Consider the following 20,263-nt stretch of genomic DNA (forward strand, 5'->3'; position numbering starts at 1 on the left):
AGAATCTAGCATAACTTTAGCTAACACTCTGCCCCAGAGCTCAAACATCCATTATCTACCTAAAATAACCACAGGTTCTAAAATATGTTGTCCTGTCTCTGTAGCAATTCCTCAACTATGCAAAACAAACACAGAAGGAATGGGCATGGGCATGCAAAATCGGATAGGCAGGGGTTGGCCAATCTGCTCTGATATAATGTAACCTCACAAAAAACTAGTAAATACAGTGCTGCATTTTATATAAAAAAACTTTTAATGGTGAATTGAATAAAAGTTTACAATGCTCTTTACTGACCATAAAACCTTAAAACATGCAAGGTAGTAGTAACAGCCCCCCCCCCAATTGAAAATGACACGACTGCTATAATTCTCCACTAGGAATAAAGAATATATAAAAATAATTTTATTAGCCAGATATCTGAAAAGATAGGTTATTTGTTGGTTTGCCATATTCCTTTGAAAATAAACATGTTTGATTATATTTCAGAAATAAAACCTATAACCTAAGTGTACGGTAAAGGTGTTCCCTATGGTCAAGAGTGTATTGTACAATAACAGTAATATTTGGATCAACAAGCAAAACTTTATATTAAAAGGAGAAAATTACCAGAATATACATACCTCTACAAAGCTATTGGTTATTAAATGCTGATACTTTAATTTAACTTTTGAATCTGTGATCAGGCGCCTAGAAACAAAGAATAAAATTTGTTTATTAGGTTTTCAGCTAGTTTCCATATTTATATAATACAATTTCAAAATTTATGCATGCTATGGCTATATAAATGGCCTTAAAAAACAATGAACTTTTATCAATAATCTTTTATTAATCAAAACCGCAATCTCATGTTTCCATAATTTTAGCCTCTGCCCTCAAGTGTTTCCTATTCTCTAACCAATCTATTATTACCCAGTATGATTTACCAGCTTCTATGAGGTGTAAGTTCTTTCCAGAGTCTTCTGACTCTGACAACTTGCCTTAAGCTAACAATTCTCAGTCATCCTCCCCAGGGACCCAATTCCCAAGTTAACTGTATGAAATCAGAGATGTTCAAAGGAATGGACTCTTGTTTTAAGGATCTTTTTGTTTAATAATTTACAAGACAGGTTGGGTGGCTGCAAACTGGCTTCCCTTACCCACCAAGAACCACTGTAAATTCGCAACAATTTCTATACCTCACAGGGCCTACGAAAGCGAGGAGCCCAGAAGCCTACATTTCATTAGTTTTCTGGTAAACACCCCTGTGTCTTATAATAGCATCAAACTGAGGGGTGTGGGTGTCATTCACAGAAATCCCTTAAAACATTAAAACCTTTAATATGCCCAAGAAAGCACTGTATAATGTGGTCACACCTAGCTCCTATAGCCATATAGCCCACTGGTCTCCATATAGCCCACTAGTCTCCGTTTTTTCCCATAGAACCCAAATTTCTGTATACATCTATATTTCTTGCAAAACAGGAAATATCTTTTTTCAGAAGTTTTGCATAGGGCTGTACCCATGGAAACGGAAGAGAAATTTAACAACATGGTGGGACTCTGAGGCAAGATAGCTTGTGTCTGAATACTGGCTTCACAACTCATTTGACCTCTGACCTCAGTTTGCTCTCTGAAAAATGGGTAACAAAATCAAAGAGCTGTAAAATTCAAACCAGAAGTCCTGGTGGCATAGTGGTTATATGTTGGGTTGCTGATCACAAGGTCAGTAGTTCTAAGCCACAAGTTGCTCTGTGGGAGAACGATAGGGCATTCTACCTGCATAAAGAGCTACAGTCTCAGAAACTCACTTGGGCCGTTCTTTGTCCGAGAGGGTCACTCTAGTAAGGCTATACACTACAGTATGGAAAAACCTTGAGGAATGCTAAGTGAAGCAAGCCAGACAAAATTAGCAGCTTGACCCCACTAGGCAGTCTGCTCCCATTAAGAGTACAGCGTTGGAAATCCTATGAGATAGTTCTGTAATATGAGCTGGAATCAACTTGGCAGCAATGGATATTATCCTAGCTTTAGAAGATACACAACCTCAAAACCTTCTGCCATTTATTCATTTTTGATGCTTGTTGACCTTATAAGACAGAGTAGAACAAAAGTTCTACAGTTATTTGCTCTACAGAACAGTTATTTCCAGTTTATCTGGTAAAAGAGGCAGGAAAAAAAGTGAACTACTCTTCTTGAGAAAGTCCTCTCAAGAAAGTGGCATCACTAACTAGCTCATTCTCTTGACAAGGGCTTGCTAACGCCGACAGTGCTACTAACAAATAGGAATGGGTTTATTTCAAACAAAATCTCTATGGTCAGCAAATGGCTACAAACAAGTTCTCCCACTCACACACACACTGGTTTACTCTCCTTAGTGTGCTGTCTCTATAGTAAAATAATAAGTCCAATCAAAGCAGTAGCTTCTGCTGGGCCAGGTAAAAGGTCAGTTCAGAGTACAAAAGTCAGTTCAGGTACAGGTACCTAACCGAGGTCAGTTCAGAAAATTATGGCAAAAGTTTTAAGGGATTTCAAAACAGCCATCTCAAAAGATTTTCCAGAAGACTTGTATCATGAGGTTTATTAAGTAGTTGTTTAAAGAAAACTGAAAACTGTGTTTGTGAGAGAAAGGGTCAGGAAAGTCGAGATGAAGGATGTTCACATCTAGACAATGCACTTGCTCATTCTTCAAGGGTAACAAAAATGTAATTGTGAAATTATACTTGATCAACCCTGTAGCCCTGATTTTGCCTTTTGAGTTTTTTGTTCCCCAAATTCAAAGAACACTGAAAAGGATTATGTGGATTCCTTGGGAGAAAGGGCTGAAAGATAGAAATGATATACAGATGACAGAAAAACAATAGCTTCACATGTGTATATTTTTGCTGAATAAAGGTCTCAGTGATTTTTCAGAAATACTTCTTGACATACCCTCATACATGACTTAGATAATAACAACTCTCATAGTAGGAGGAGGCTAGGTAAACAAAATAACTTTCACAAGCTAGACACAGAGTCAGATGCATTAAACACTCGAGTGGGCATTACACTCCATTTTCAAAATGAGATAACTGAAAAGTTAAAATTTGAAATCAAGTGACACGAAACATAAGGATGTTTTACTACCTGAGTGTTAAACTATGCCTTACACAGCAGCCAGCAACATTCCATAGCGAACAAGACATTAGGTGGGAAAAAATTAAGTTGAGAGGTAACACTGAGGCACTAGCTCCCTTTAGTGGCTGGTGTATACATTTGAATAATTGTATTGACCTGATTTCCTTGAGTGAGGATAGATACTATCACAAACAGTATTGAACTTCAGGGCAGATCTTGGAAAGTCTTTTTTGAAGATAAATGCGAAACCGGTCCTCTTGATCGTTGTCATTTTTCAGCATAATAAACAACATGATTATCAAATTCAAAATGGCTTAAGCCAGTCTATTTCAGCTGACTAATGTCTACGACATCAATCTTTGTGTGTTCCGTTTCATTTTTGATGACTTCCAATTTTCTTAGATTTAAGGTAGCTCTTCCTCAGTCACACTGTGACTTGAACCTTCAAGCCTAAGGGTTCATTGTCTGGCCCTGTATCTGACCATGTTCTGCTGTTTTTCATAAGGTTTTCAGTGGCTAGTTTCTCAGCAGCGGACAGCCTATTTCGTCTGGAAGCTCTGCTGAAACTTGTTCAGTTTGGGTGACCCTACTGGTATGTGAAATACCAGTGACACGGTTTCCAGCATCTTACCAATACAAGAGCCACTATTATACAACAGACAGACAGAAAGTGGGGAGGATGCTGAATTAGAGCACAATAGTTCCAGATTTGTGTTAATTACTAAATGATCAAGATGAGACAGAATATACTGCTTACTAGATACACTAGTACAAGAAACTTAGATCCTAAATAACGACATAAAGAAAACAACAACAGATATTTACTTACTTTAAAGTGATACATAATTTCGAGAAATAGTTTTAATTACTGTCATGAATGAATCAAAGATAAATCTTGGGAGAAAATAAAAGTTCTTAAAATAGATTATGACATTTTGAATTAGAAAGAACAGTTATGTATGAAGCCATTGTGTCCTAGTTAACCCTAAAATCCTTGGTGGCATAGGGCAAATCTATCAATGGAGATACATGTTTATGAAGAAAAACAAGAATTTCTGGTTACTTAGCCAAAGATGGATGTTTATGACATGCCAGATGCAATAGAATAAAAAGATGACTCTGTCGAATATCACAACTAGCAGGAAAATAAGACTAAGAAGCATTGAGGAACAAACAAACATCTTCAGTGTAATTATTTCCAAGGAAAGAACTTCACACATCCTGAATTTCCATTCTTATAAAGTATTCATTCACTCAACAAAAAATCAGGTACTTCATCATACAGTTTATGGCCTAAAAGCATATGCCAATATAGCCAAATCTGCTGACACCAAAATTAAAATCTAAGCCAAGTCCTGAAGAAAAAACAGGATAGGTTAAGAAGTGTAAAGACTAAAATGGGAAGAATTATACATGTAATAAAATCATGATGCAATAGAGAAAAAAATAAAACCAAGCTGTTATAGATTAAATAATGATTCCAATGAAATATTTAAACTCTAACCCTTGTAACAATTTAGGTTCTTGTTACCAATTAAATTAAATTAAGTCATTCATGATGGGTTGTCATCCCAATCTTCTGAGTAATATCTTATAAAAAGAATTGGCAGGGAAATGGAGACACCCACAGAGAGGGCAGATGCCTTGTGATGGAGACAGGTGCATCTGTAAGCAACAAGGGAACACCAAAGATTGCTAGCAGCCACCGAAACTGAGAGACACTGAACAGTTCCTCTTCCATAGCCTTCAGAAATCAACACAGCAGATACCTTGATTAGACTGAAATTCTCCAAAACTGTGAGAGAAAAAAAATCACTTTTCTTTAAAGTTACCTACTTTGTGGTATTTTGTCATGACAACTTTAGGAAATGGAAACAAAACAAAGGAGAATAAAAGAGACAGTACTTTCATGAAACCAAATTTTGAGTAGCTAGAAAGCAGAATCTGAGAAAAGACGAGACAAAGAAACAGTGGAATGACATTCAGAGTGCTGAAGCCACTAAGGATGGCAAAGAACAAATAGATGTATTTGACTGCCATACTGCTTTATAAAAAAATTTTAAACAGTCATCCATCCTCGTGCTCCAAGATGTGAATGTGACATGCGAGTATAAAGCAGGGAACCAACAGAGAGGTCTGGGCGGTTGGCCCCAATCCCAGCTACATGAACAGTACCCTGTTCACGTAGAAGAATTCACTTCAGAGGGCAGCACTGAAGCTACAGCACAGGAAGAGGACATGCCTGATCAGAGCACAAAGGAGCAACTGAAGGGAAAGAGAGAATGAATGGGGCACATCCTGGGCCACCAAGCCCAGACGACTATATTCCTGGTCAAAGCAGCCAATGCAGAGAAAGGATCATACGGTCAACCCAACTACTGGACAAACCCCTTCACTGACCCATAACACTATGGGGAACAACACTGGAGACACAGTGTGGGAATTGTGCCCGATCTGACCATACTACACCGAGGCCAAACACTAAGGACATGCAAAAGAACAGCAAGGGGAGCAGAGCAATGAAGTCCCCAAGGAATACCAAAAATAAACTTTGGGGCCAGGATATAGCACCCTATCAAACTTGAATGGTAAACACTCCTAAAGGTCAACAAACAGACCTTCAACTATCTACAAGCTTTTCTTTTTATTTTGTTGTTTTTTTTTTCTTTGTTGTTTTCTTTTGTTACTTTAACTTTTGTTTTCTGTGCAAATTATTATCTTTGCAGGTCTATCTAGATAAGATAGGAAGGATAAACGATGTAGAGGAGAAAACAAAGGGACCAACTGTTCCAGGGGGGACATGAGAGAGGGGGAGGTGGGGGAAAGGAAGTGAGTGTTAACAACCCAAGGGACAAGGGAACAAGTGATCCCAAATTGATGGCAAGGAGGGTGTAGGAGGCCTGGTAGGCTTGATCAAGGGCAATGTCACTAAGAGGAATTACTGAAACCCAAATGAAGGCTGATCATGATAGCGGGACAAGAGGTAAGTAAAAAAAAATAAAGGAAAGAACTAGGAGGCAAAGGGCATTTGTAGAAGTCTAAATACAGGCATGGACATATGTAAATATATTCATAGATGATGATGGGGAAATAGATCTTAATAGGTTTAGTATTAAGGTAGGAGATGGCCATTAGGCATCTACTTAAGTACTCGCTCAAGTCAAGAATATTTTGTTTTATTAAACTGGCATTCCATGATGCTCACTTTAAAGACGCTATCGCTGAAGACAAAAGTGTACATAAGCAAATGTGGTGAAGAAAGCTGATGGTGCCCGACTATCAAAAGATATAGCGTCTGGGGAGTTAAAGGCTTGAAGATAAACAAGCTGCCAACTAGCTGAGAAGCAACAAAGCCCACATGGGAGAAACACACCAGCCTGTATGATCATAAGGTGTCAAAGGGATCAGGTATCAGGCATCATCAGAAGAAAAAATCGTATCATTGTGAATGAGGGGGAGTACGGAGTGGAGACCCAAAGCCTATCTGTAGGCAACTAGACATCCCCTGACAGAAGGGTCACAGCAAGGAGGCGAGCCAGTCAGGGTGCAGTGTAGCAACAATGAAACATACAAATTTCCTCTAGTTCTTTAATGCTTCCTCCCCACCCACTATCATGATCCCAAGTCTACTTTACAAATCCGGCTAGATCAGAGGATGGACACTGGTACAGATAAGAGCTGAAAAGATAGGCAATCCAGGACAGATAAAACCCTCAGGACCAATAATGAGAGTAGCGGTAACAGGAGGGTAAGGGAAAGGTGGGGATAAAAAGGGGGAACCAATTATAAGGATCTACATATAACCTCCTCCGTGGCAGATGGACAACAAAAATGAGGGTGAAGGGAGACGTTGGACATGAAAAAAATTTTATAATCATCAAGGTTTTGTAAAGGAGAGAAAGGGAAGGGGAAAAAAATGAGCTTATACCAAAGGTTCAAGTAGAAAGAAAATGTTTTGAGAAGGATGATAGCAACAAATATACAAATGTGCTTGACATAATGCATGTATATATGGATTGTGATTAAGAGTTATAGGAGCCCCCAATAAAATGATTTTTTCAAAGTTTTAACAGTTTTTATCTATCTTCTCTTCTTACATTAGACATAACAAAAAGAATGTATATTAGTAAAAGTTGAAGCTAACCAATATATGCATACCAGTCATGCACTAAGTCTAACTTACAAACGTACATGATTTATAAATAAGCAGAATTAGCCAAAGATGTTCACAGATAAAAAAATATTCAAGCCAATGGAGTATAATCCAGAATTTCGCTCTCCCTCAAACTATTGTATTTTTCCTTACTTGCTTCAGACTGACTCCAGGTAAAATTGCCTATAGAATGGGTAAATCATCACATTCTTATGTTGTTTTCCTGGTTAACTATGCAAGAAATAACACCAATGATCACTTTTGCTGCCATCCTCTACTTTCTCAGTTCCTGTAACATCATTCTTTTGGTTCTAAAATTCTCATTATGTCCAGCAATAGTGCCTCACCTTCCTCTACTTTCTCTTTCTCAGTTTATCTTTATTTTAAGTTGGATGGCTTTCTTATCCACTATTTTAACTGCAGCTTATCCACCACTGGTGTCAAACAGGAAGGATATTTATTACCTATACCAAATGTGTCAAATTGAAAACTGGAACATCACACTAGAGCCTTTTCTCATATCCTACAAACAACCTGACCCTAAATTCTGCCGACTTCAGGTTTCACCATTGGAACCCCAACTACCACACCATCATCTACAATTTGGATTTCAATAGCATTCTAATCAGTCTTACTGACCACTATAAAGCACCCTCCACTACACATCACCAAAGCTGTATTTCTAATTTTTTATCAGAACCATGACTTCATTTTTTTAATTGTTAACAAAGAATCATTAAAAAAATTTTTTAAATCATTTTATTAGTGGCTCATACAACTCTTATCACAATCCATATATACATCAATTGTGTCAAGCACATTTGTACATTCATTGCCCTCATCATTCTCAAAACATCTGCTTTCTACCTAAGCCCCTGGCATCAGCTCCTCATTGTTTTCCCCCTCTGTCATGAACCCTTCATAATTTATTATTTTTTGTCTTGTCCTGTCTGATATCTCCCTTCACAATATATTACCTTTCATCCTTCAATACCACCCCCTCACACACACCCCTTTATCATGTCTCCTTTTTACTCTGTCTATAAAGTCTCAACTCTTCAGGTGACATATTTTGCTTCTTATTATCTGAAGTACCTCATGCACATCTTTATATATGAAACTTAAATCCTACAGTGTTTATTATTAAGCCTCTTGAGGAAAGACAATATACTTTTATTCTTTGTCCCACTGTGCATATATGCTAGTAAGTAGGGCACCACTAATTGTTAAATGGATAAAAACAATATAGGGACAGAAGTCCATAAAAAATGGAAGCATCAATGTCAAGATTAAAAAAATAAAAACAGAATGAAAGTAGTAAACAACATAACTACATGGTTTATTGTTGCAAGTTTAGAACAATAATGAAAAAGTGATTTACTGAAAGATAAAACTAAGATTAACACTGAGCTGACAAAAATGGTGAGTATATTTCAAATGAAACAAAGTGGCTTGAGGCTAATAATATGGCACCAGTGGGTTTTAGAAAAACTATTCAGATCAAGTTAGTTAATCGCTTTATTAAGAAATTTTCTCACTAAAACTCATGGCTGCTTTACTTTTATTACTTTCAAATTCCTTTTCAGGACTAAACAATGAGGGTGAGGAGGGGGTACCAGAACTGACTTTGATTGCAAAAACTCATGTTAAAGTCAATTTATCCAACTGGGGTCGGGGGTGCGGGAAATATCCTCTAAGATAGATGTGCTGGTGACTGTTCAATGACCCTTGATATGATTGAACGATTCAACTATTGAATTGTATGATACATAAATTATGTGCCAATAAAACTGTTAAGGAAGAAAAAATTCCAGTCCTCAACACAAATATACCTTTCTGCACGGTAAGTATTCAGGGTTGATTATACAATTTGATTGAGAATTTATGCCTTTGTTTATCCACCTGAGTGAGATCATTTGGGTAGCCTGAGTATGAAAATGGTATTGGCCAGGGAATTAAACCATCTGAGATTTTATCTCAAGTTGATTTCTCCAGATTTTTCCCTGCTCCAAGAGAAACCTCCACGTTGTGTGTGTATGTGTGGGTGGGTGAGAGGGTGGGGAAAGGTGTGCAGAAAAGGCCAGTATTTCATTGCCTTCATCCTTTCATTCCCCAGAGTCCTCAATAAAATGGTTTGACAGCCCATTGCCACGTCCCAGGAGAAAGATGGGACTTTCAAAGATTTATAGTCTTGGAAACCTATGGGGGCAGTTTTATTCTGTCCTACAGAGGTCCAAATAGGGAGAACCTTCCAGAAGGAGAGCAGGTGCCGACAGTCTTTCAGTGACAGTGTCTGTAAGATCTACAGCAGGGTTTACAGTCCAGACCTGGATAATGCTCACTGCATGAACAAGAATCCCAGTACCAGGTAATTTTTGCTTAGTATCACACACCTCTACAGGCAATCTATGTACTAGTGTTCCTATTTGGACTGCCAAAGGTTCTGCCAGTGCTGCCACAGTCTAAGTTGCTTTTTATAAATTCCTCCCACCTTTTACAGGTGCCAGACCCTCAACATGATTACCTACTCTGGCTCCTGGCCTTTATTCTGTACTGATGCTATCCCACAAAAAAATCTCTTACATTTCTAACTCAAGCATGGCATGTGCTTACCAAAGGACCTCAAGTAATATTCTGACATATTCTATTATTTAATTCCACAATTTACTAAAACCTAGTATTATATACTACCATTTTATCAGACTAGACATTTAAGCAAGTTACAAATAAGCTTTACTACTACAAGAGTGTCTTTTCTTTTTTTTTTTTAAAGAGTGTCTTTTCAAAGCTAATTAAAAAGCTTCACTTCCTTTCCCTTAAATAATCAACAACATGTGATCATACAGTCAACATGAGTATTCCCAGTAAAGAGTGGCAGTGAAGCTAGATTAAGGAAGACAGAACAAAAGAATGGAAGTAATGAGAATGTTGACATATTATGAAATTGTGGCCAATGTATCAGAATCATGAAACAATTTGTATTAAAAATGTTTTTATGGGAATCTAATGGGCTGTATAAACTTTTACCTAAAACAATAAAACATTTTAAAGACTACATTTTTTGGTTTAACCAGCTAACAAACGAATAACCAATATTCAACATGTAAAATACTTACATAAATACTTACATAACTGTGTTGTCATCCACTAAGATATCACAACCATGAGCAGGACACGAAATTGTCTGAAAAAGATTGATGAAAATTAGAACGATGCCTTCATTCAACAAATATCTACCAAATGCCTATCACTGCCAGCGCTTTGTTTCTGAAGATTTCTTAACATTTATAGGGCCTAAGTCCCTCTCTTTCTAGTTAAAGAGAACAAACAAGATACTTGGCAGAACTGCTCAACTAAAAGTTTAGCCTGATACGCACAAATGTGATGTGTACTGAGGAAACTGTACCTAGACTCAATCATGCCTGGAACGGCACACTGTAAGAAGAAAAGGGCTGCAGTTATCTTTTAGTTTGTATTTGAAGAGTAGTCCCCAAGACAACTACTAGAGAACACTAAAGAACCGGAAAAGAGGACCTGATTATATGTGTACATAGGTCTAAATAGTATAGGAAATTTACTAAGTCTGAGAAATAAATTTGTTTCTTTACCTGTCCCATGCCTTCCTCCATAATTTTGGTAGTTAAATATTCGCTCCAGCACTGCATGCAAAACTTATGTCCACATTCAAGGCCAGTGAAATACTGCAAAATAAATAAACAAACCATGGACTTTTAATAATTAAATCTAAAAATTCACTCAACACCCATGTGTTAGTTTTCATACAGTGGCCTAACTAGGCCCACAGTTCTGAGTAGCTAACTAATCAATGTGCCAAGAACATGGGCTCTTAAAATGAACCTTTAGATAATGAAATCCAAACATGGAAATAAATGAACACCAAACACGCCATTAATGAGAAATGCACCTACAGTAGAGCTTTATAATTTTTAGAAAAGGCAGGGAACAATATTTACACTTGTGGTATATTACACATGTCTTGTATCCATGAACAAGATATTCAATATTTTTAGTCCTCAAAGAAATGTTAAGTCAAAATGATGAGGTCCCACTTCACACCCACTAACCTAAACAAACAGGCCCAGATCCATGGTTGATCTGACTCTTGATGGCCCCGTGATTACAGGACAGAACTACACCACAGGGTTTTTGTGGCTGTACTTTATAGCCACAGATTGCCAAACCTTTCTTTGCGTGGGCTGGAGCCACGACATTTGAGTTAGCAGTAAAACATAAACTCTATATGCTAACTCTTTCGTACAGAATAAGAAGGTATAATAAAAAGACAGACAATAAGTATTGATGAGGATGTGGAGAAATGTGAACTTTTACATAATGCTAATGAAAATGTAAAAGGAAGCCTCTTTGGAAATATTCTGGCAGTTCTCTTCAAAAGAATAAATGTAGATTTACTATATGATTCAGCAATTTTACACCTAGGAATAGACCTAAAAGAAAATAGGTATTCAAACAAAACACAAAAGCACAATCTATAAAATGTGGGTAAACAATAAATGGGTATTATTTAGTGGTAAAAACATCAAGTACTGATATATACAACATGGATGAACTTTGAAAACACTGTGTTAAGTGAAAGAAATAAATCACAAATAACTACATTATCAATATGATTCTATTTATAGGAAAGGTTCAGAAAAGGAACATCTATAAGAACGGAAAATAGACTGGTAGTTGTTAAGGATTGGATGCTTGGAAAATGGGGAGTAACTTTAATGACTTATCTAGTTCCTTTCAGGGTCATTAAAATGTTCTAAAATTAATTGTGGACATTGGAAGTACAACTCTGAAAATAACAAAATCTACTTCACTGTAGAGAAATGTACGTTATGTGAATAATATCTCAATAAAGGCTATTATAAAAATACCACAAAAAAATCCAGGAACTGTATAGAAGGAAAAACAAAGCAAAACTTACAGCAAACAAAGATTTACTCAGAATAGCATTTTTATCCTAAACATAGATTATGTTCAGACATTGCTTTGTGCTGATACACTATTAACTTGAGGATTGGCTGAATTAATATTCTATAAAGGGATATAACTATTAAAATAAATACTAGAGTCTGATAAATTATCTATAAAATATTTAAAATACAAATGTTTCTATTTTTCACAACATACTTCATAATATATACCATCATTTAATTAAAGAAACAATATTCATATGGTTGAGTTAATATAGAAAAAAAAGTGCCCCTCATCCTCATTTCTGTCCTGCCCCAGAAAGTGTAATTTCCCAATTCCTAAAAATATCCCTTCAAAGTTTTCTCATGTACAACAAACCATTTAAGAATACTTCTATCTTTCTAGTGTGTGAACATCCTGTTTTACATCTTGCTTTTATAAATTTAATGGATTCTCGTGTGGTCCCACATTTTCCAGTGACCTATTTATTTTTAAAGATTATTATGAATGTACCACAATTTATTTAAATAGCCTTTGTGTGTATGAAAATATTTTTTGAAAACACCCTTATTTAGACTTTTTCCTATTATACACTGCATTATCTCATTGTGATCATATGAATAGATTTAGGGGGAAAATTCCAAGCTTCAGACCAAGTATCCACTTATAATTTGATACAGACTACCAGTATTTTCTATTGTGCAAATGAGTGCTTGTTTTCATCTCACACCCAGAAGCAACACATAGCATTATTACCCTCAACTTCTTAATCTTTCCCAATCAAATGAATACTTTGTTAGCATTTGAATTTCTCTTATTACAAGGGAAATTTAAACATTTCTAAAAAGATTTATGGTTAGCATATTTCTTTTCTGTATGCTTTTCCTCACATGGCTTGCTCATTTTCCATCGAGTGACTTAGGAGGGCTTTTTAAAACATTCTATCAACTGTATGTCAATCTGTCATGCTGGAGTGGCTTGCATGTTGCAATAATGCTGCAAGTGATAACACCAGTATTTCAAATACAAGCAAGATCATGCATGGTACACAAGTCTCAGTAGTTTCCAGAACTGTAATATTAGGAAGAATTCCCTGGCAATTTACCCTGAAAATTGGCCAATCAAAGCCTTATTCATGGACACAACAGAATACTATTTGGCTGTCTGGCTTTGGACTTGATTGTGAGAATGACAAAGGAGCGGGCAAACATATTATGTTGCAATCAAGGTCATCATTAGTCCAAGTCAACTCAAGAGCAGCTCTCCATCTTTATCACTGTAATTTATGGTTTTTGAGTTTAAGTCATGCTTACAAAGGCATCTGTAATGTTTTCTTTTACTTGATTTTTTTCCCTTAGGTTTTAAAATTTTACATATATATTCATTCTGAAATTAGCTTTAATATTATACATTACAAAGAAACCTAACTTTACATCCCAGATGACTACCCAATTGTTCCTATATAATTTATTGAACAACCTATCTGATTTGTAATGCCTCCTATATCACACTCTAAACTTTCATGCATATTTGACTCTGTTCCACTCATTCAACCTATCTGGTAGTTCTAGTTTCCAAACACTTTTCTTTTTCAGTATTTTCAGGTTCTTCATCATTCTGTTTAAACACTCCATTCATCCTTCTATATCACTTAGTATTTGAGGTGTGCTTCAGAAGTATCTTTCCTCTATATCTTTCTCATTTCTCACCAAGTTCATTCACTCTTTTTTGGGGGGTAGCTCTTACAATTGACATTTTTTAAAAACTCAATTATAAATTCTAGCCAGCTATTATATGAAATATGTTTAATGAAATTTCTTACTTTGACCATGCAGGTAGTTATGATATAAAATTTTATATATAGCATCTCACCATATAAAAATATGTGGGAGCTGGCACCAAAAAAAGAAGAGTTGTGATATAAAACGACATGTAATCTCTAGCAAGATTATAAATGCAATGCTATTCACAGAGTAACAGTGACTCTAACATTCACAGAACAAGTATGAAAGTATTTGTAAAATCCGTATTCTTGAACATAGAAGGGGGTGGGTAGTAAGAGTCCTCTGGGAAACAAAAGAATCTATTCTATCATCCCCCATGAATGACAGCATGCTGGCATTAAGTTGTTGACTTGCAAGCTAAAGGTGCAAACAGGAAAGGATTATCTAAGATAAATGCATGACTCCAAAGTTAAAACCAAAGATATCCTCGTGGGTCTTATTCTTTTTTCACACAGGAATTAAGTTGTTGAAGATCATAACTCCGACTCTAAATGATCACTCTGAGTAAAACCTTGATCTCTAGGACTTGCAATTCAGGGTCTGTTACACTAGCAGATAAAATTAATATAATATTATAAATAAGCAAGTAAATAAAATAACATTACGGTAGTATATACTCGTGTGTAAGCCGAGTTTTTCAGCACAGAAAATGTGCTGGAAAACAGGTTCGGCTTATGCACGGGTCAGTGGTATCCCAGCGAGGTGTAACATCTCGCGGGTGATTGCCAATCCTCCGCTATTCATTCAAAGCCCTGCTGACACTATGACCTGGACGGCTCCAATTCGCAGAAGCACCTGTAGTGATTGACTTACGCCAGCAGCTGAACTGGTAAGGATGTGTCTGTGGCTGCGCTCCGTCTCTCCCCTCTGGTCTGTGTTAATTCACATCCTGCATTTCCCACGCTTGACTCAAGTCAATCAGTTTTTCTGGTTTCCCAGGTAAAAATTAGGTGCCTCGGCTTATACTCGGGTCGGCTTACATTCGAGTATATACAGTAGATAAAAATTGTTTCAAGGTTCCTTTTCAATATTCTAATTAGTTAACAAAATTAAATGAAATAAATTACATAAGCATATATAAAGATAAACACCAGCTGATAATCTAGTGATGCCTATTTTCATTGCATTATTGCAGTGAAATCTGGGTATCTTCTCATAGTATTCTTCTCTTGGCATGTGTATGCTACCTTGTGCTCACCAACTTGGCTCCCTAGGCCTTTCTCTGACTCGGGGGATCAGATTATCTGTTCATTACTATTTATATTAGAAACACATTCAACCAATATATTTAAAATTTATGAAATATACATACAATGATCTGAAGAAAAAGAACAAACAATAAGATATTTTTAAAGGTTTCCTTTATCTCAGCCACCTCAAAATACCACAGCTAATATCCAACAGGAGAAAGAATGTTTAAAATTATCTTTCCTCTACCAGAAGTTGTCCTCTCTTCTCTTACACTGAAGTCATTTTGTTTATGGAAACAACAAATAAACTAGAAATCAGTGCTCTCCAGGGCTTTGAACTGGTTTAGTCAGAGTCAAGGATACAAGACCAGAACAGACTAGAATTTTTTTTAAATACAAATAAACTGGAAAAATTACAGGTTGAAGTCCTAGAATGGGCCCTTTCAGGTGCCTTTCCGTTACAAGGGCTGAAAAAAGTGACACACATCCAAATTGGTACCAGTGGTCACCAATCTTTGAGTCTGCTATCGTTTTCAGCTCAAGTAGTCAAAATTTAGTTGCCGTGTAATGCATTTGGTGCCCTTATTTTATAATGGAAAGATGTATTTCTCGCGAATCTTCAAACTGTAATTTTTCCAGTTCTGGTTGACTCACATTTTAAAAGTCCCACTATGTTCCAGTGATGCTTTGGGCTGATTTGGAAGCCCTTAATTTCCGTTATCACTTATAAAATGGAATAAGGAGAATATTAAGATATATAATTCAAAAAAAAAGATACATAATGCAGATACATCAGAGGTTTTAAAGCTGTGGTCCTAGAAACACTCTGATTTCATGGGTTAAGGGACCTTCATTATCATCAATTCTGTCTTTATCTCATTTATACTTTGATTTACTGAAAAATAATTTTGGATGAAAATCTGAAAACCAAGCTTTGCGCAGTGGCAATATCGTAGCCAGTGAGGTTTATCCGAGGCGCGATTATTGCTAATTGAAAAAAAAAGAAAAATCTGAAAACCAAATGACTAGATAACCTTTTGTAATTTTAAGGGCTGATGTTGTAAGGTTTGAGAGTATTTTTATAGTAGGAAAGTAGGTTACACATTGGGCTGTTAAGTAGGTTGGTGGCTCAGACTCACCAGCTGTTCCAAAGGAGAAAGATGAGACTATTCCTGCAAAGATTTAAAATCTCGGAAACTCTAGAGAGAAGTCCTACTTTGTCCTACAGGGTAACTTTGAGTCATAATTGACAGCAGTGGGCTTGGGGTACCTCCCAGAGTAGCCAAATAACTTAAGCTTACCCATTACTGTAGTCAATTCCTACCCACAGTGAGTGTATAGGATAGAGACCTTCTCTTTAGTGTTTCCAGGTTGTAAATCATTACAGAACCAAACTGTTCCAGCTTTTCCCTACAGGCTGGTGACCTCAGACGGCCAACCTCTTCAGTTAACAGTAAAGCATTTAATCACCGCACCGCTATAGATTAACAAACGAGCTCTTGTAGCCCATGCAGCATTGACTATTAAGCAGAAAGTTTAGAACAACTGGACTTAGAAGTCAGTTTGACTCAAAACATCATTCTTATTGGTTGTTCTTTAAAATTCTTACTAGTTTTGAAAACCACAAACCCATAAACACTGGGGTTTGTAGCTCACTGGTTAAGGAATCGCTTGAATTAATCACAACTCGGACAATGGGAGAGAGGACCGACGTAATTCCAAAGAGCTCCAAGTATCAGGAAATTGCTTTGAAGGTAGAATCTACCCAGAATTTTTATTACAAACTAACCCACCACAAGCAGCACATTTTTAAAAAGTTTAAACAGCTTTCTATAAAAAGTAAAGTACTGAAAGAGGGGGTAGTGTAAATGTCTGAAGAACAATGAAAGTTGAAATATTAGAGTTACATAACATATGAAGACATTATCCAGCCAACAAATAAAAGTTTAATGAAGGAGTTCAGGTACATTTACTTCTGAAACTAAAGGGGTTAAAATTGCCCTGTATTAATCTAAAAATTCAAAGTTCTAATTTCATCATTTATATATTTTTGGTAAGTTTTCCATAACTCCTTACCTCACACTATGTTGTCCTGTCAGGTACACAGTCAACTTTCCTTTTAAAAAGTACTTTACTTAAAGTAACATACCAACGTCACCAGTAAATGGTTAATTCCAAACTCACTTTCCACTCAAACTTTTTAATAGTGCTCACCATCAGTCTCAACATTCTCTTGCTTTGGCTTGAGTTCCTACATTTTCCTGGTTCACCTAACTAACCTACTTCAGAGATCAATTCAAATGTCAATTGTGTGGGAAGTCCTACCTGATCCCAAACTGGATTAGGCATTCCTCCAACATGTTCCCCAAGTATTACACCTTGTGTTTGCCCTATCAAAGCACTTACCATTTTTCTCTTTATATCTCTTTTGCGTCTTCAGTCAGTTTATCAGTAAATTATTTGAAGGCTATGTGTATGCATTCTCCATTATGTTCCTAATGCCTGACTAGTGGCCAGCATATTGAATGAATTAATAGTGGATTCTTCATCCCGAATACAAGTGCAAGGGAAAATTTATACTCCACATCTCTGGCCTCAACTTTCACTCTAAATCTTTAAGCACTCAAAATTAAAGGGCTATATGTAGGCAGCTACCTTCGCAGTCAAATTATAGTTCAGATTTGAATCAAAGAGAAATGGGATGGAAAATGCTATACATATAAAACTCTAAAAAAAACCTTCAATGTATTTAAATATATAATATTGGTACCTGAGACCGGCACACAATAATTACAAGAAAAACCTACTTAACTATTAAAGCAGAGAATATAAACATGATAGTTATATAATGGCAACAGAACTAAATTACTTTTTACGGTTCATGAAACATCATAAGGATTAATCACAAGTAACTAAACCCCTTTATGCCACAAATAACATTTTCCTATGGCTAACAATAGAGAAGACATTATACGGAAATTATATTTAGTTACATCTTAAGTTTCTCTTATTAGATGCTCTAAAAATGTCCATTTGAAATATACTTTTGTTGTTGCTAGCATGTGCTGCCAAGTTGGTTCTGATGCATAGCAAATCCATGTACAACACAACTTTCACAACGTCCAGCCCTACACTATCTTCACAATGTTAGAGACCACTGGTGCATCCACTGCTGTCAATCCATCTCATAATCACATCTCACTTCCTAAAGATTAGCACCAATCATTTGATTGGCCCCGTTTTCTGCTTCAAGTCTCTCTCCTCACATATTAAAAAATGTCCAGTAGAAGGGATTTTTATAAGTGAAAATATTTTCTTTATGAAGAATTCAAAAGTCCCCTTTGTGAAATAATATTAAAGATGTTTATCTTTATTTGTGTAAAACACAACTCCACTCACTGCCTAAATTATTTAATTCTTCCAATTATGGTAAAAGAAACGGGAAATATTTAGGTGTTTATGGAGACATTGGACAAGCTGCTGTATCAACAAGCAAACAATACGGGGAATACAAGTTTTTAATTCTTTCTCTTCCCTTCCTTAACCTCTAGTGCCCTAATAGGTTATTGCTTTTCTACAATTCCAAGCCCTCCAAATTTTCCTTAGTTCTAAATAATGAAAGTTGATTGGCCATCTACAACAGTCAGTGCTAGCCTTAAACTACCAGATACTCACCGAGTTAGGGTAGTTCAAGTAGCAGATCTGACAAGGCATATCCTGTGCCGATGACCTTGTATTCATCTGGCGTGTTCGAGACTTTTTACTTGGATTAATTACATGACACTCAGCAAAGAGCTTCTCCAGGTTTCCATCAAAGTACCTGCATTATTTAAACAGAAAGGATGAGAGCCCAGCAATAGCACACTGTTAGAGCTCTCAAAAAACCTGATTTTCTAAAGGGGACAGCAGCAAACGGAATTAAAGTAAACCAAGTTCATAACTTCTTTGGCTCAGAGGAAAAATTATATTGGATCTTCGTTGCTTCTTTTCTTTTTGGGGGAGGGTGAAATTTGTTATTAATAAGACTCTTGGGAAATTAAACTATTAGTATTATAACAGTACTAGTGGTACCTTATGAAGAGTAGTAGTCTTTAAAAGGGTAGGCTGTATTTTATAAGTGAATTAACTTTATCAATGGCTTTATCTAAACCACTCAGTATCAATTAGTAAAGAAAGTTTATCGATAAAAAGCGTGACTTTAGTCACAAATCGTGTAAAATATGAAATTACTTCATTTCATTCTACATAATAGACATACTTTCAAAGTATTCTTTGGAAATAAAATACTTTTTAATTACTGGGATAAGGAGGGGGAAGAAATAAAAATATACCTTAAAACATTTTGTAATGTATCTACATAAAATCTGTAACTTAAATCCACTGTTAGTTACTGAGTCAATTCTGACTCACGGTGATCTTAAAAACCAGAAGAGCCGTCCCATATGGATTCTTAAGCTATCTGTATAGAAGCGGCTTACTTAACCTTTCTCCCACAAAATGGCTGCTGGGCTCAACCAGCAGCCTTTTTGCTAGCAGTACAACGCTTATCCCAACAAACCACCAAGGCATCTTATAAAATATACTTTACAGAGAATTATGATCCAAATATAGTTAGGTCAAGATCTAAGATACTAAAGTATCTTGAGTATACAAAATGCTATCTACAGAATTCTAGCACAACGCTTTTCATTAATCTAGATGTGACACAGCCCCTGGCCTCTTGTAATATTTAAAATTGAGAGTATATTTAAAACAGAAAAACATGCTTTTCCACGGATTATAACTGGGGAAGAAACATAAGATATCAAGATTTATCGTCAAACAAAAAGCATAAGAAAATAATAAAAATAGGAACAATTCCTTTACTATGCAAAATTTGACTATAAGGAACCAACAACTCCATTAATACTTGGGCAAGCATATTAAGACAGTATTCTATGAATGCACAACCACATGGATGTATAGAACTTGTTCTAAACACCACCATACTCCAACTTTATAACCTATTTTTCACTACAAACTATGTAACAGGCATCTTTGGCAATGAACTACTTTGGGAGAAGAGGAACCTAGGATTTCATTGTAGGTATATGATACA

The 20,263-nt window shown here is 36.1% G+C and overlaps 1 protein-coding gene and 1 pseudogene across 2 annotated transcripts in view; one reads left to right on the forward strand and one right to left on the reverse strand.

Moving 5' to 3' along the window:
* ARIH1 (ariadne RBR E3 ubiquitin protein ligase 1) overlaps nt 1-20,263 on the reverse strand; it is a 101,938-nt gene that overhangs the window by 29,839 nt on the left and 51,836 nt on the right. For both annotated transcript variants that reach the window (XM_075535413.1, XM_075535414.1), the window contains exons 3-6: nt 18,841-18,985; nt 10,856-10,948; nt 10,376-10,431; nt 622-688 (exon numbers count right to left, since the gene is read on the reverse strand). In XM_075535413.1, the coding sequence (XP_075391528.1) occupies nt 622-688; nt 10,376-10,431; nt 10,856-10,948; nt 18,841-18,985 (361 nt within the window). The remainder of the gene's footprint in view (nt 1-621; nt 689-10,375; nt 10,432-10,855; nt 10,949-18,840; nt 18,986-20,263) is intronic.
* On the forward strand, nt 16,096-16,249 carry LOC142431113 (U4 spliceosomal RNA; annotated as a pseudogene).

The sequence above is a fragment of the Tenrec ecaudatus genome, chromosome 17 (genome assembly GCF_050624435.1).
Source record: "Tenrec ecaudatus isolate mTenEca1 chromosome 17, mTenEca1.hap1, whole genome shotgun sequence".
NCBI lineage: Eukaryota > Metazoa > Chordata > Mammalia > Afrosoricida > Tenrecidae > Tenrec > Tenrec ecaudatus.